This window comes from Sinohyriopsis cumingii, chromosome 15, assembly GCF_028554795.1.
Source record: "Sinohyriopsis cumingii isolate HCF-2022 chromosome 15, ASM2855479v2, whole genome shotgun sequence".
Taxonomy (NCBI): domain Eukaryota; kingdom Metazoa; phylum Mollusca; class Bivalvia; order Unionida; family Unionidae; genus Sinohyriopsis; species Sinohyriopsis cumingii.
This window is the reverse complement of record NC_142975.1, coordinates 107,349,481-107,367,035: the sequence shown is the minus strand read 5'-3', so window position 1 is coordinate 107,367,035 and position 17,555 is coordinate 107,349,481. Positions and strand designations below refer to the sequence as shown.

The 17,555-nt window shown below is 33.9% G+C and overlaps 1 protein-coding gene across 1 annotated transcript in view; it reads left to right on the top strand.

Moving 5' to 3' along the window:
* Positions 1 to 17,555, top strand: part of LOC149782436 (cell adhesion molecule CEACAM5-like) — a 133,328-nt gene that overhangs the window by 53,044 nt on the left and 62,729 nt on the right. Inside the window, exons 4-5 of the mRNA XM_089935139.1 lie at positions 5,663 to 5,781; positions 13,567 to 13,678. Coding sequence (XP_089791265.1) covers positions 5,663 to 5,781; positions 13,567 to 13,678 — 231 coding nt within the window. The remainder of the gene's footprint in view (positions 1 to 5,662; positions 5,782 to 13,566; positions 13,679 to 17,555) is intronic.

Below are 17,555 nucleotides of genomic sequence, written 5' to 3'. Positions count from 1 at the left end.
TTTTGGGTCACCATGTTTGAATGTTCGATATCATTACACCAAGAAACTTAGCTGCACTTCTTGGCTCAAGATGTAAATAACTGATTATCTTGTGTGCATTATTATTCATGAATATTAGGATTATAACCTGATCCATTTATCACTTTAAATTAGCTCTCTTAATTTAAGTTTGATTCCTGCCAAAATCCAAAATGGAAGGCGAGGACGTGTACTGTAGCCAGTACTGATGTGTCTACATTTCTTTGGTGAACCACTGTAAATAATATTCGTCATTAATTCTGAATAAAATTTTAAAAAATGTATTTGTCCAAGAATGATATATGAGCACTTAAATATTCCCAGCGAAAAGAAATAATAATTTCATAAAATAGAATTTCAACTCAAACTGTTCACAACAAAATGAACGCCATGACAGCTAAATGTTTAAAAACATGATGAGATTATTTCTCAAAACACAACTACTAAATCAGACTACTGCGCAATTCCAGTAAAACCAGATTTTTTAAACAGAGGCTATATACATCTCTAAAGTGACGTACACCCAATACAACCTTATTTCACCATAAATTTCACACTAAAAATCAATAAAGAAAATAAGAAAGAAGTTGGTTACTGATTCCGAATCAAGGTCAGGAACCAGGTCAGCATTAAGATACAAAGTTCTAATATTAAATGTTTACGAAAAAAAAACAATCAGGTCAAACTAATTTCTGGAAAATATAAATTTCCAGTAAATAAAATTGCATTACTATAGCATGTAATGGAATTTTAAAAAATCTTTTTTTTAAAACTAACAAACAAACAATTAAATTAAATCAAATATAAATTAAATCAAATATATATAACATAATCAAATGACATGAAGATCAGGAACTGAATGAATTCAAGTATGTTTTGTCTCATCGAAATTCTAAACCCTTTCACTTTGGATTTATATACAAGCCACATACACCCCATTTAAATTGCAATACATATTTTGAATTAGATTTAGAAAAATACTAAAGGATGAGCAGAAATATTATATTTTGATGATAGTAACAATGATTTGCTAAAAGAACAGATGCATCAAAACTTGACTGTTTTTATGAAATCGTTTGGCTCCATTTACGGAACCCACTAGGACATCAGTAAAGTCAAAAACCCATATTGGTTATATCTATACTAACACTCCAGAAAATGTTTTTAAAACTAATGTTACTAAGTTTGGATTTAGTGACCACTATGCCATTTTTCTTACGAGTAAATGATTAGCAACCTGGGAATATTATTCAAGACCGACTTCTCCTACAGAAAGCCAAAATGATGTATACAATTTCTGTTAAGTCCGCTCCAATCACTTGAGAAATAATTTTAAATGCAGAGAAACCAATACCCCAAACCTTAGATCAATGACAGCTAAAAACTTTCTTGTTACAGAATGAACATATCAGTTCCTTCTTGTTTAATACTAGTCTTAACTCATCTGGTTGTATTACTTTTTGCAACAGCTCTAAACAGAGCTCATGTACTTATCAATACAGTTTGTTTCAGTTTCACGTATGGAACTAGTTATGTTGATGTACCCTTTTAAAGTTTCAGCTACATGGAGTTGTTTTTTCTCATTTTTAATAGAGGAGTTTGTGATAGATGTTTGCCAGGATTACTTTGTTTCAAAAGGTCTCTAATTCTAGGATGCATCATCAACATGTGTATTATGCAATGTTTGCCATCTCTGGCTGCTAAGTAATGCTAACAAGGGAAACAATGGTTCAGAATACTGAAGTATAGTTCTCACATCCCAGATTATGCTGTATGTTGGGAAACCTGGCCTAAATAGAAAATGTCTTCACAAAATCTATTTATAAACATCATTACCTACATTACAACAGTTTTACTATTGAATATGAAGCAAATCTGACTATTAATGGAGCCTAGACCTGCATCACAAAGCTCTGTTAAGAAAGCTAAGACAGTATGTACAGGTGGACCAAGGGGATCAATATGTTTCCCTATGAAATTCACTCCCATTTCTGGATGTGTGTCTGGTAATGTTTCCTAGTAGATTCTCTCCATGCATTGAGCATTTGCAATAAGCAGTTTGTTGAAAGAGGCAGGGAAGTCAGACCATTTTGTCTACAATCATGCAATAATAGTAATAATAATGATAATAATAATAATAATAATACAAACTTTATTTACAGAAGGTAACTCAGGTAGTTACAGAACTAATCTACCTTAAGGCCTTATATCTGTTATGTACAATATATACAGTATATACAACATGGTGTGAAGAATCTGGCTTGGCACTAAAAATATTAAGTGATTTTAAAAATCAAAGTATCGAGCATCGAACACAGGTACAGGCATCTGCAAACACATAAACATGTGTAAATATAAAATATCAGGAATCATTTTGGCACTGACATCAATTATCTTACTGAAATTGGGGGGGGGATATAAAATTAGGTCGGACCAAGTATAAGAAAGCATCAATTGCCAACGCGTTTGGATCGTTGGATATATGATACATATTGGTGAATTTGATGATTCAAACCTGTCAGTATCAAACATGTCCAAACATTGCATGAATTTACAGCTTGAACAGCCAATCTGCATTATCAATGAAATTCCTAAATACCTGTAGGTAATCTGCTTCTGTATTATTATTCCCAGGAAGATGGCAAGCACTCAACCAAATAACCAAATACATCTTTCCATACACCAAAATAAAATATCCAATATCACAAGCCATTTGATGTATTACTCTCTTTCTACCTTGCATTGTAATGATATAAGTAACATCTACATAATTATTCATACATATCATGTTGTGTAACAGCTATAGTTGTTCCACAAAGAGACTTCATTGTAAGGGAACATGTCTATTATTCTAATGCATTGATGTGACTATTTTGTTTCGTTACTACTCCAGGAACCAACATTTTTAACATTGTCAGTCTAATTTACATCTCCCAATCCTACAAGTAAACTATCACTTTGTGTAACCTGTATTTTTCCTGTTCCAGATGTATCTAGTAGAGAGGGGCATATTGGAAGGCAGGTGCACTAGTACAAATTGTCCTTATTAATCATGCTAGTTGACAAATAGATGATTCTGTTTCAACACAGATTCACAAAACTCAATGCATATGTCTATCCCTCCGTCAAATGAACAGTCATATTTACAGAATTCATGACAACTCTCACAAACCTTATGAGATAAAAAAACACATTTATTTCATGTGTATTGTAAATCCTAAATCATCCAAAAATTCATTTGTGTGAAATTATTTTGATATTTCAAGTATATATAACCTTAAAGTAGTCAGTTGTCCAAATAAACAATATTGAGATAAACCATTGTATGAAAGAATGAAAAAACATACTTCATGATTTTGGTGTGTACTCGTGGTGTCGATGCCAGTTCATTCAAAAGCATACATATTGATACAATTTTCCTTTCCATCAAAACCATACATATTTGCGGAAGGAAAAATCAACAGGAATAGAGTAATGTGCATTTTTTCATGTCGGTAGAAGCAAAATAAAAATCTTTGCGAGCAATGGCTGATGCTGTTTTGAATGCCTCCAGTTTGGAATGATGATGTATGACATGTACATTGAAAGCATGCAAATTGAGTATAATCTGGATGTTCCCGTCATGCTTTTCTCTAATGAACATGTCAGACAAATACTTTAATGAATAGGGGAACTGCTACTTACAGTTCTTGTGGAAGAATGTACATTGCCTCAGTTCATAGATATTGACTGGGTTGTACAAAATTCTCTTTTTAAGGTTTTCTGGCACCGCTGATATAGTTGCCATTGATATCACTGAGACCTGGCTCAAAGCTTGAGTAAAAAAAGATATGTGTCCTGTTTGAGCACCTTTATAACCTGAGGTTCTTCCTATATTTGGAAAAGAAAACTTACCAGACACTTTATTCCCCATCTGATGAGCATCTGCAATATTGGTGAATTTTGTGGACAGATTATCTCCAAACCGAAGGTCACTAACCTTATTTGGGGTTGCACATAAAATCTGTCAACTATAATGAAGATCAGGCTTGATCAGTTCCAGAGGATAACATTCAAAGCACATTTCAAGCCTCCGCAAGCAGCTTAGTTACATTTGTAGGTGTCCAGTCTAGCTTGTTGGTTAGCAAGTCATCCATTAGCCTAAGAAAGGAAACACAAGCTTTTGCAACAGTTCCTTGAATTTTGTTTTAGCTTTGCATCTGTTAATTTGGAAGGTTTGTTTATATTTGCCCACGTCAGGATTAGCCTTAGACGCACCTAAATTTGTCAATTTTATGTGGACTTTCGTTCATTCAAGTCCTTTTATTTCATTTGAGGAACCTGGGCCTTGAAACTTCAATTCATATCATTGGCCAATCTGGCCTGAATTGGTTGCCAACAACATTTATTTACCGCATAACATTCTGAAGCCCTTTGATGATGTCATTGCCTTCAGTTTCCAAACTTAAATTTGTCACCAAATCTTGAAAACCGTGATCAAAACCAACTACGTCTTCCTCACTAATGTCACTGGTAAGCTGAGCCATTTCACTCTGGGCTTATTTCCATGCTGGGGTGTCTAATCCTGACACATCTGATTGGTTTGTTGGGCTTTTTAAGCTTCTCAAATGTAACTTTACTAAGTAGCTGACAAGTGTGTCAGCAATTCAAGCTGATGGTCCCACATCACTTTATTGTGGACTGCTTGTCATTTGAGAAAATATGCATCTTGGTGCCTTCATTATTATGCAAGTGTCATGTTTTCTCTCACAGCCCCTTGCGAACATTCAGGGACACATTTGCAGTCTTGTGACAAGCTTATTGCTGTCTGTAATGGTGCAGCTCATGTATACGTATATTCGGGTTACTCTCTAATTATGATGCCCATGTACAGCTATTATTTAGCACTGTTATTCCCCCTTGGGAATCATTGCATTTCTTTGCAAAAGAAATTGAGAAATGTTTAGCCTAATATCAGTTAAACACGGCTTGGCTCTATCTTATAATATTTCTTGCAATAATACATTCATCTTATTGATAGTATTGTTTTGCCCAGAATCTGTCATTGTTCAAAACTTTACAATAAATCGATGCGGTAAGGTACAGAGATGGACAGAAAAAGTCTTGAAAACATTAGAAGTTCTCCCAAATGCTAACTGCAAATTTTAATCAAGGTGCTGTCAAAACATACTGTATTCATGAAATCTTGACACTCAACAAAAGTATTAAGCACTGACTTGTTTTCACTGGACCAAGTTGCTGACTCATCAAATGACCAAGTCTATCTCATGGGTCTCCCATATCATTTACAAGGGAAAAAAATAGGTATCACTTCAGCAACATTGATATCAGCCTCAATAATGTTAAAGTTCATTATTAAGATTTACATATTTTACATTTATTCCAGTTCTCAGCTGTAGCTTTCATTGAATACCACTATACAGTTTGTAACTTAATATACAGCTGTGTCTTCATGATTATGTTTTTGCATGAGACACTGCATTCCATTATGTAGACACCATAGGGTGAAAATATAGAGCATTTTTTTCAGGGGTGCAAATACCTATTAATATTCTTTTTAGAGGTAACAATATATTCTCAAACTTAATATCAAAAACCTACTGCTGTAAATTGTTATTTCATCTGTTGAGTTTTTTCTTTCCAGAAATTCCAAATAATTCTTGCATACCAATAACAGAACCTTATATAAACAGCATTACTTGCAAAATCCCAGCTACATGCCCTGGAAAAGACAGCATTCAAGCAAGATGGAGTGATGGCTCTGTAAGTATTTTGGTTTTAACCTTTATGATTTAATTGAGCAACAGCATGTATTAAAGAAACATTGGAAAATAGGGTCTTCTTTTTCCGTCCTCTTAGCTATGTAACTGAATTAGAAAACAAATGCCTGAAGAAGTGTAAAAGTTGGAGTATATTTCAGCATTAATACTGCTCAAAATAGAGGTAACACTGACATTGCTGTGTTAGTTTCTAAAGTTGGCAAAACAATGATGCAATCAGTAGACAGGCAGTTTTTGCAATGATTAATCACTAGACTATTGTACACAATGTCTGACCCATTAGGTCTTGTTGTCTGACCTGCTGGGTTCTCTACCACTTCTGCCTGGACGGTTCTTTTCTTCTGACTTTGGGTTGAAGGAACCTCTATTTTATAACATTTAAAACACTGAGTCATTTTGGCAAACTAGAGTTCTAATTCTCCATAATGCTAAAGTTATGTTCCTTTCCCTAAGTTATATGCTACAGTTTCGCTACATGGTTTCTTGACATTGTTATCCACTCTCATAATATCTGTAACTTTGTTATATATATTAGGTTTCTATCTCTTCTATTAAATCCCCATCTTGTATGTCTCTAACTTTGTCTTGTAAGACCTGCCGTGATACTGGTACTACTGTGTTTATCCTGTCCATTCAGACTTGTATATTTTAATTTGTTCTCACACTATAATTCCCTTTGATGAAATCTAGCTTTTTCTCAGTATATGTGTCCCTGCTAAAATTACACAAAATGACATTATCATCATCTCCCCCTTTGCCTGGCATCATTTGATTACATTTGTACAGAGATCAACTTCACCACAAATGTAAACTTGATTTCCTACCTATCACTTGCAGGCATGTGCTACGTTTAGGCGCTGAGAAAATGCAACAAGAAAATAGCGAAGACAACAAACTTTGTAAAATTTAACAAATATGTTATTTCCCTGGAAAACAATGCAAAAATGAGAAAAAGAACATACGGTTTGATGAATCAATTCCAAACAAAATCCAAGACTAATCCAATAATTAAAAGTAGAAGTCCTAGTAAAAAAAGTCCTAATGAAACTGAGTTGAATCTCGATAAAATAAAAATTGAAGGCGATGATGTATGATGTGGTCAGTATCATACTGATGTGACAACAGTTATTTGTTTTGAATCACAGAAATTAATATTCCAGTGTTTAAATTCTTTGTAAATTTTGATAAATATCGTTGTCCAATAATTAATTTAAAGCACAATGATTTCCAGGGAAAAATAATGTCCTGTAATCCAAATAATCAGAAGCAAAATTAAAAATTCAATTCAAACTGGTCACAAAAAGTACTTTGAAGTGTGAATGGTTTAAAGCCGACGTCCAAAATTCTCTATAGAAAACAGTTATACTCTAATTTAAGACAAAAAACAGATTCCCGTATGAGGGTCACATGATCACCCCTCTAGAAAAATATTGAAGCCTTTTACATGTCTAACATATGTCCCAGTATGTCCTTGACTAAATCCAATGAGTTTTACTCTGAGAAAGAATAAAACATATTAAAAGAGGTGTTTACTTCAAAACTTACTGATTCTGAATGAAGGTCAGAAACTAGGTCAGCATTAGATACAAATTCTCTATTATCAGTGTTTACAAAAAACAGTCAAGTCAAACTGAACTGAATTTTCGGAAAATAAATTTCTGAAAAAGGTCAAATCCAGTAATAAAATTACATTACAAAAGCATGTAATGGAATTTTAAAAAATTAAACTAACAAACAAACAATTAAATTAAAATGAATATAAATTAAATCAAATAAACATAACACATGTAACTCTTATGGTTTGATGGAAGAATTAAATGCCGCCCCAGATTTTGATGACTTCTTTTTATTTATCCCTTGTTGGTGCATGAATTGCAAATGCCATCCAATTTGTCTGCTTTAAAATCAGAATCAGTGACAATAGTTGCTGACATTGTATATCGACCTTATCTAAAGGAATTGTTATAAACATTATCAGTCCATGCCTGTTTCTGTTTAGGCCTATTGTGAAAATCAACTTTATATGTGTTTCCTAATTCCGCTCATCCTTTTGATTACTGAATTTTAGATTTGCTACAGATTTTTGATTTTGCATTAAAACCCTATCTATGATATTAAGCTTTTCATACGTTGTTTGCATAATTCACTTACTTAGTATCCATGACATGTATGATTAGGATAAACTACTGATGTATGTTTTGATTTGGGGCCCCGAGTGGCCGAGTGGTCTAAAGCGCTCTCCGTTACGGATCACTGCCATCTCACCTCTGTCTGCGGCGGTTCGAGTCTAAGATTCAGCCAATGTGGGCATGTGAGAAAGCTTGCCAGTAGCTTCTCGTGGGTCGGTGGTTCTTTCCGGGGTTTTCCGGGTTCTTCCTCCACCATTAATACTGGCCGCCATGTATAGCCTATCGTGTGCTGAAAAATGGCGTTAAACCCTACAACAAAAACAACATATTTTGATTTAATGATGTTACATGTACTTCTATAATAATATTTAAAACAGTGTTCAGTGAACAGTTGAAATGCTTTTACACTTGAAAGTGACTACAAACATTTATGCACATAGGATTTGAACTTAGTCTATTAGATGATAATTTATTAAATTTTAGTTTATGCACAACTTGATGATTTCAAGTTTTTTTTACGTACATGTTGCTGGTTGTATAATGGGATTTCTCAGATAATGACATTAAGGGAGGTATTGGTGGTGTGGTAAGATAATGACGTTAAGGGAGGTATTGGTGGTGTGGTAAGATAATGACATTATTAAGGGGGGAATTGGTGGTGTGGTAAGATAATGACATTAAGGGAGGAATTGGTGGTGTGGTAAGATAATGACATTAAGGGAGGTATTGGTGGTGTGGTAAGATAATGACATTAAGGGAGGTATTGGTGGTGTGGTAAGATAATGACATTAAGGGAGGTATTGGTGGTGTGGTAAGATAATGGCATTATTAAGGGGGGAATTGGTGGTGTGGTAAGATAATGACATTAAGGGAGGAAATGGTGGTGTGGTAAGATAATGACATTAAGTGAGCTATTGGTGGTATGGTAAGATAATGACATTAAGGGAGCTATTGGTGGTGTGGTAAGATAATGACATTAAGGGAGGAAATGGTGGTGTGGTAAGATAATGACATTATTAAGGAGGGAATTGGTGGTGTGGTAAGATAATGACATTAAGGGAGGAATTGGTGGTGTGGTAAGATAATGACATTAAGGGAGGTATTGGTGGTGTGGTAAGATAATGACATTAAGGGAGGTATTGGTGGTGTGGTAAGATAATGACATTAAGGGAGGTATTGGTGGTATGGTAAGATAATGACATTAAGGGGGGAAATGGTGGTGTGGTAAGATAATGACATTAAGGGGGGAATTGGTGGTGTGATAAGATAATGACATTAAGGGAGGAAATGGTGGTGTGGTAAGATAATGACATTAAGGGGGGAATTGGTGGTGTGGTAAGATAATGACATTAAGGGAGGAAATGGTGGCGTGGTAAGATGATGTAATGTCAGATTATAAGGCATAGTCAGTGGCTAACACTGGGATAGAGGTGTTGTACATGTACCTTGAAATTGAGAGGCTGACAGGGAGTTATGCAAGAGTTTGTTATTAGCCTCTTGCTTGCTGTCTTCATGGGGCTTTTGCCAGCTGAATCCAAAGAGCCAACTACATTAGATAATCTTATGTAACATTGCATTATATATAGTACCAGATGATAGTCAGCTCTCTGGTTTTTCAAAGGTACAGACAATGAATGTACGGTTTCACATCACTGGCTTTTCAAGGTACATACAATGGATTTAGAGTCTCTGAATCAAACTTTTCTTTGGGAATTGCACTGGCCTGCCACCCCCACCCATCACCACCAATTAATGGATACATACATTGTGGGGTTGTGTCCTTATGCTATTCATGCACATGGGGCTGCCATGGGATATAATATTTTCCCCATTTGGACACTCATATGCTATACTAACAATGTAAATGATCAGCCTACCATTGATTTACTTAAAGATGGGATCAGCCATGAATATACTTGAATACTGGGATGAACCTAGCACAAAGTGTACTTGAGCTTGGAATACACTGTAATGCTGGGATCAGTATAGCACTGATTGAAAATCAGTTTTTCACATTGAGCTGGGATCAGACTAGCACCTATTCTAGTTGAGCTGGCTTCAGCCGTCAGCCGAGAATACACTGTAATGCTGGGATCAACCTAGCACTGATTAGGAATTAATCTTTCAATTAGAACTAGGATCAGCCTAACACCAATTCTAGTTGAGCTGGCTTCAGCCCTCAACCCAGAATACACTAATGCTGGGATCAGCCTAGTACCGATTGGGAATCAGTCTTTCACATTGAGCTGGGATCAGCATGGCACCAATTCTAGTTGAGCTGGCTTCAGCCCTCAACCCAGAATACGCTGTCATGCTTGGATCAGCCTAGCACAGATTGGAAATTAGTCTTTCACACTGAGCTGGGATCAGCCTAGCACCAATTGTAGTTGAGATGGCTTCAGCCCTCAACCTGGCATGTTTCCCCCAATTGGACACTCATAAACAATCAGCCAGGCTAGCATATATTTAGTTAAGATGGGATCAGCCCGTAATACATTAGCATTCTTGGATCAGTCTAACACATCATAAGTTTACTTAAGCTGGGATCAGCCCAGAGTACACTTGAATGCTGGGATCAGCCTGCCACATATTTTACTGGAGCTGGGATCAGCCTAGCACATATTTTACTGGAGCTGGGATCAGCCTAGCACCAATTCTACTTAAGCTGGGATTATCCCAGTATACACTGTAATGCTGGGATCAGCCTTCTAAGCACTGATTGACAATTAGTCATTACATTCAGATTCTAACCCATGAGTAGCCCCCACAGAGAGAGCCAAATATTGTTTATATATTTTAATTAAGTGTTGCTGTTATTTTTGTTATGAGTTGATGTTATAGAATATTAGTAATAATGAAAAGTGGCATTTTTGAGAGAGAACGATATAGAGTGAGTGAGAGAAGAGAATAAGTGCATTTACTCATGTATCCTATATTTCTTACAATCCCTGTATTAAATCACTTTTTTCAAACACTTCACTACTATATTATGTTGTGCTTAAATCTTTGTTTAAGTTGATATGAAAGATCATACTTAATGTAATAAAACAAAGATTGTGATTGCCATTATTTTGGTAATGAAGCAGCACCTACGTCTGCCAGACACAATTCAAAACATCTGATATTTAATTAGAATCTTATGGAATCATTTGTGGCCATCACGATAATAGCCAGTTAGCGTGTTTCATGTTTAAATGGAAGAAATCATATCAAATTTATGATGATTATGCTTAAACCAGATTAAAAGATAAATATTAAACACTAATTCCACTTGACAAGACTTCTCTAAATTGATAATTCTTGTGGTTTTGCCACAAGTAGGCATTTACCAATATTTTCACATTCTTTTTTCATTTTGTACTGGTACAGCATATTTGAAATGAATTGAGAGAAAATTTGGCTTAAAGAAAACCTTACCAAATATGCAATCAGTGGGATCTATAAACATTGACAACATCATAAGTAAGGGCATAAGCTGGTTGGGGAGTTTCAAATGTTGGCTAACACTTGCATTTGGACAGGAATGGTACTAGCAACTTTTATTGATACATAAGAATTATAACCTACTTTGTGCTGCATGAATATTTAAATAATAGATTTTAAAGTTAACACAGCTGTATATATAATAAGTAAAACCAAGCACGATCAGAACTGCTAGCCTACCTATTTAGAAATGAGTTGTTTATAATGTACACTCTCACTTGGAGTATAACATCTCATGATTTTTCATCATCACAAAAATGGGACAGGTACAATAGTATGTTTGCATTCCACTTCCTTGCCTCAGCAGGGATGTGGATACTCGGTTGCATAAAAGATACTAGTACAGTGTTTTATATTCTACATCTATAATGTGTTATAAAATAACATAAAATGGAAAAATCATATGAGATGCTTTCAGAAGGGGTATATACAGGAATTCCCATGTCTAAAAGAATAACAGAGAGGTATTTCTTACACAATTTGTAACATTAGCATTCTTAGTCCTACAATGTTTGTTTTGGGCATCGAGGTTTTACAACCTAAATAACAGTGCTGACATGTCAACTAACATCACAATGAAAGCCATATTTTCAGAATATATCTCAAAGACTCAGCAGCCCATAAAAACTCTTTGCATTGATGTTATTTTTGTTTTAAAATGAAAATGGTACCAATCTTAAGACTGATATGATGGCAAAAGTGACCATCTTAAAAATCTTGATATTTCTTAATAAAATTGGCATTGGTTTCATCAGTTACAGTCAAAGAGAAGAAATAATCTTTTCTTGGAATCCTGGAAATCCTTTTCAGCCAGTAGAACATCATCCCCAAGAAGGAATCTTTTGAAATGCCCTTTATGTTTTACTGGTCAAATACTAGAAGAGTTTAAGTGATTCCCATTAGGTGTTTGTCTTCCACTAAAACATTTGTTGTTGCTACTCCTGCTAACCAGATGTAAGTTTTCCATGGTGTTCCATACAAAACGATATACAATTGTTGAATGGAAAACCATTGTATTGGAATTATTATTCCAGCCTCCTTCTTGGGTAAATCATAGGAAAAAGACAAGGAAAACCATACACTGTTCAGTAAAAAGCAAGAATATTAATCTTTTGAATTACTCTGAACCACCTTTTTTCAACACAACCAATCAAAATAAAATTCTGCTTCCTCTCCTGCTTCTCGTATGATTCAGTTCCATCCACAGTCCACTGAAATGGATTACACCAGTATGTACTGTGTATTCTGGACAAGAAGTTTGACTATTTAATTATCTGGCAAAAACAGTTTATTGTTTTGTCCAACAATCAAAAATCACAAACAGTTCTTAGAAATATATCTAAGAGTTATTCATGACCATCGTTAAAGATATCCTTAATTCTAGTTTTACCATCCATTTTGTAAGGGCCACATCTGTCAAATGATTGGTACTTTAAACAACAAAAGCAATAAAATTACTCACTTCATAGCTTAAGAACACTGAAATAGAATGACTGGCATCTTCTTTAAAAATGAAGAAAACAAACGCTTTGTTGAACCAAACAAATGCCTGTTTCTTATTGTGGTGGCAACATCAAATAATTGTATTGCATGATTTAGACTGAAATTTTTTCCATTTGCTTAGTATGTCTTTATAACAATTGGTGCATCAAAGGTAATCTGAATTCTTTGAAATTTCAGCTAACTCATTTATATGGGTACATTTTAAAAAAAGAATTGTTTGTTCGATTATAGTTACTGTTCCTCCCTTCCTGTTGAAGAGACCAACAAGTTAGATCTTGTTTGGTTTTTAGTTGTTTTTTTTTTACATTTGTGCTAGCAGAATGATGCTGTCATGGAATTGTACATACATACATACATACATGCATACATACATACATACATACATAAACATGCATGCATACATACATACATACATACATACACACAAACATACAAACATAAACATGCATGCATACATACATACATACATACATACATACATACATACATAGTTGAATTAGTACTGTGAGTCATGTTAATCTTGTTGATGGACTCCATGTGGCCTGAGCACTAACAGATAGACAGATAGTTGCAGGTAATTTGATACTATTCTGACTGAAATAATTGTATTCCAAGGTTTTAATAATATTTTTGGTCTTCTCTCCTTCTTGCAGATTGCTGTGGTAAGATGCCCTTTAGCAATTACAAAATACAATTGCTGTGCTGTCGGAAATCCAGTAACTAATTGCTACAGTGGGAGCTTGTGTACAGAAGCTGAGTGTAAAGGTAAGCTTTCCAATACTATGGTTTGCATAACATGGCTAAGATTACATTCTAAGGTTATTGTGACCTCATGTACATATAATGCGCATTTCTGTAGGTATTCAAAATGCCTCCTTTGCAGCCCTTCAGAATCTGGCTAAGTGACAGATACAGCTAAAATTTGCTCTGTTTCGAATTACTGTTATTATTTTTAATCAAATATATCTCCTGTAAAAAAGAACATAATTTTGTCTTTTTTAATATATATAATGTTTTCTTATGCTTTTAAAGAATTTAAACCCTTAAAACAGGGTTTAAAAAGACCACCTATTAATAATTTTTGGCTACCTGGCACACAGATCATTCAACATGCTTATATTGCATCACACAAATGCATGGGGCTATGGTGTAGTGTTAACCAAATAGCTATTTGTAGTCTTGTTTTAAAGAAGAATGAGCAACATATATCTTGGTATAACATTTATTTAAGAGGTTAAAATAAAAATGAAAAAGTAAGCAATTAAAAATACATAATTGAAATTTGGAAGCGATTTTTTCACATTTGAGTAAATATTTTTATATTGTGTTAAAGCTCATTTTTCTTCTTCTTTATAACAGTTTATGACTGTTTAGTTTCAGATTTTTCTGTTACATCATGTGGAATCCCTATCTAGTTGTAAACCAGATACATATGCAAATTTAGCATCAAGTTAGCATTGACAAGATGGCACCCTATACGGCCTAAGTTTCTCATACAGAATTTACTCAATCGACCATGCATCAGATTTGAATGTTTTCTCACTAGCTGATTAGTAAAAGGTCCCTCTCTTTGTTTCAGTTTATATATTTGACATATAGTTTTGATAAGTTTTTATTTAAAAAAACTTAAAACTTAGCATCTTATCCTCATTAGAATGTATTACAAAATCTCAGTTACTGATTCAAAACTTCCTGCCACTAATTAATTTCAATTTTGCTCATTCATAACTTTGTTGCATTTGGTTTTACATATGTTTTCTTTTCTTTGTATAGTCTTATAAAATATCTACATTTTGATCAAAGAAACATCAGTGTATGTCTTATAGTCTTGGAGATACAAGAACTTAAATTGGATAATTGTTAAGATTTTGTCCAATTGTGGGACTAAAAGTAATATTACATACTTTCTCAAGTTTGTCAAGATCAAATGCAAATTATGAAACCTGACCTGCAAGTCCCAAAAAGCAATGGATAACATGGCCAGATAGAGAGAGATTGTGGCAAAATCATCGGTGGCACCCCTATGACCAGCCAGATGTTTTGAAAAATGAGCAATATAAAAATGTATGATGGGTAGGAGACTTGACTCCTCTTGTAATTTCTAAAAACTGGTGACATAAAGGTCACAAGCAAAACAATGTTATGAATGATATTTTATGAGTCATTAACATTGTCTGCTTATATTTCTGTCAAGTAAGAGGTTATTCTGGACAGGTAGGAAATTTTGTACATGTCTTGCAGGTCAGATAATTTGATGTTTTCTATGTTTTTTAATTTTATGGTGTTTTTTTTGTAATCATATCATTATATATGTTTTTTATGTTATACATGTTGTCTAATGTTGTAAAGCACTTAGAGCTTCTAAAGATTAGGCGATATATATACAAAGTCATCATTATTATTTTTATTATTATTATTATTATTATTATTTAAATAAAATTTTCAGACCCTGCATTATATCTTCATGTTAGACCTCCATTACATCATGCATCTGTTCAAAGCAGCAAAGCGCTTTTCAGATACCATAATGATAGATATGTCTCTCGATGTTGGTTATGATATAAGATAGTCAACAATAGAAAATCTTGTTATCAGTGTGCTTACGAATGAATAATATCAGTATGGTGTTTCCACTGAAAGAATTCTTGGTATGTCTGGTTGGTTGCAAATATGGTTCCAATCTGACTTCCACTATGGCTAACACAATTGTTCTATTCTTGGGTTTTGGATGGCAAGGGGAGTTAGCTAAAGTTGATCTTAAATTGGGAGTGTTGCCTCATTTTCTAGCATTAAATAGTTCATTGAGATATAATTAGGCCATATTTGTTTTAAACTCTGAGCATAAGTCTGGCATTTCAAAACATTATTTATTCACTTGCTGAACATTTTCATGTAATTTATTGCATTTCAGCATTATCTATGATAAGTCTGCAAGGTCTTTTTTGCAAGTGGAATAATTTGCAAATATTCTTGTTAGAAGTGTTTCTCCAGATAACATTACAGTATTATAGGTATAGATATAACTATTATTATATGTTCATTTTTGTCTTTGTTTACTTTGCATTGTCAGTATCATGCAGTTTTTTACAATACTGAGCTCATTCTTATTGGATGAACATGCATGACAGGTATGCCTAAAGACAGTATAGTGTATTAGTAACTACTTTGTAAACAAACTACATATGCTCACATAGAAGAATATGCTTTAGGTTTTGGTTGATTAGATTTGTTTGTGAATGAACTAAAGCAGCTGTTTGAAAGTATAGATGATAAAGTTAACGACTTGGATGAATTCACTGAGTTAGAAATTAAACTATCAGAAAAGCAAATTTATGAACGTGATATTTGCAATGTCAACAACATGCACTAATTTAAAATGCCATTCTGGTCATTGAAACTGTTATTTAGGAGAATATTCATATCTTTACACAAATAGAATGGTTAAGACTATGTGTGCACTGTAAATTTCAAGAAAAGCATATTTAAAGCCAAGAGATTTATCAGAGATATACCATTTTACAAGTTCATCAAAATACTAGACAGACACAACAGCTGCTTTTCAATTTTCCCCATGCAACAAGAATATAAAAGCATACTGAGGCCAAGGTCTATCGCAAATAAGAGATATACCCATTTACAAGTCCACAAAAATATTAGATTCATGAAAATAATGCAACTGAAGATTTGGGTAGGAGACTAAGAGCCTTAGATCCAATAATCCAAGAAGATGAAAAAGTATGTTTTCCACTGGTAAATGGAGTGTCACACAACAGCTGCTTTTCAAATATCCCCATGCAACTATTTGATACAATGTTAGGCTAGTGATAGAACACACACTGTGTGACACAGGTCATAGCTGGGGTCCCTCTAACAGTGAGCATGCAAGTGACAGGGCATAAACATTTTTTCTTTAGCTGGTAATAAGAATGGTGATAAGATATATTTATATTTATGCATCTTGAATTTCTTCAAAATGTACATTCTTAATTATTTTTCAAATCTGACCAACATGTCCTGCAAAACCTAAAATAAATTGAAACTGTACTGGCATTTTTAGTAGCTACATTTCCAGCTGAAATCCATTCCCCATTCTGCACTGAATCAACCAGATAGTCCAGTCCCTCATAATCAGAAAAGCAGAACTGAGTTGGATCAACATAGAAAGAAATTACATGCACATTCATTCACAACATGACTCTAAATTTCAATTTTAAGTAGACCAAATCCACATTTTGTAAATATTTTGTCATGATGTATGACAACGACATGTCTTCTGTTCTTCATTATAGTTACATATGTTTTAATATTATCATTTTATTAATATAAACCAGTGAGATACTGTATGTGCATACCATATAATTAAGTATGAACAGTTGTGTTAAACAAAATATCCACACTCTGAATATTTGGTTCAAGAATATGTATGAAAATAGTCCCAGTCAGTGTCAGGAGCCACATAGAAGTAATGTTAGAAAAGACCACAGCTGTGTTTGATAAAGGACAGAAATGTGTTTCAAATATTTGATGTGTTAATTCTCCTTCATTAATTTGTAAAATTATAAAGTGAGTACATAAGTCATGAGGACATAATGGAAAGATATTTTCTTTGGTTTCATTAATCTCTCAACATAATATCTAGTTG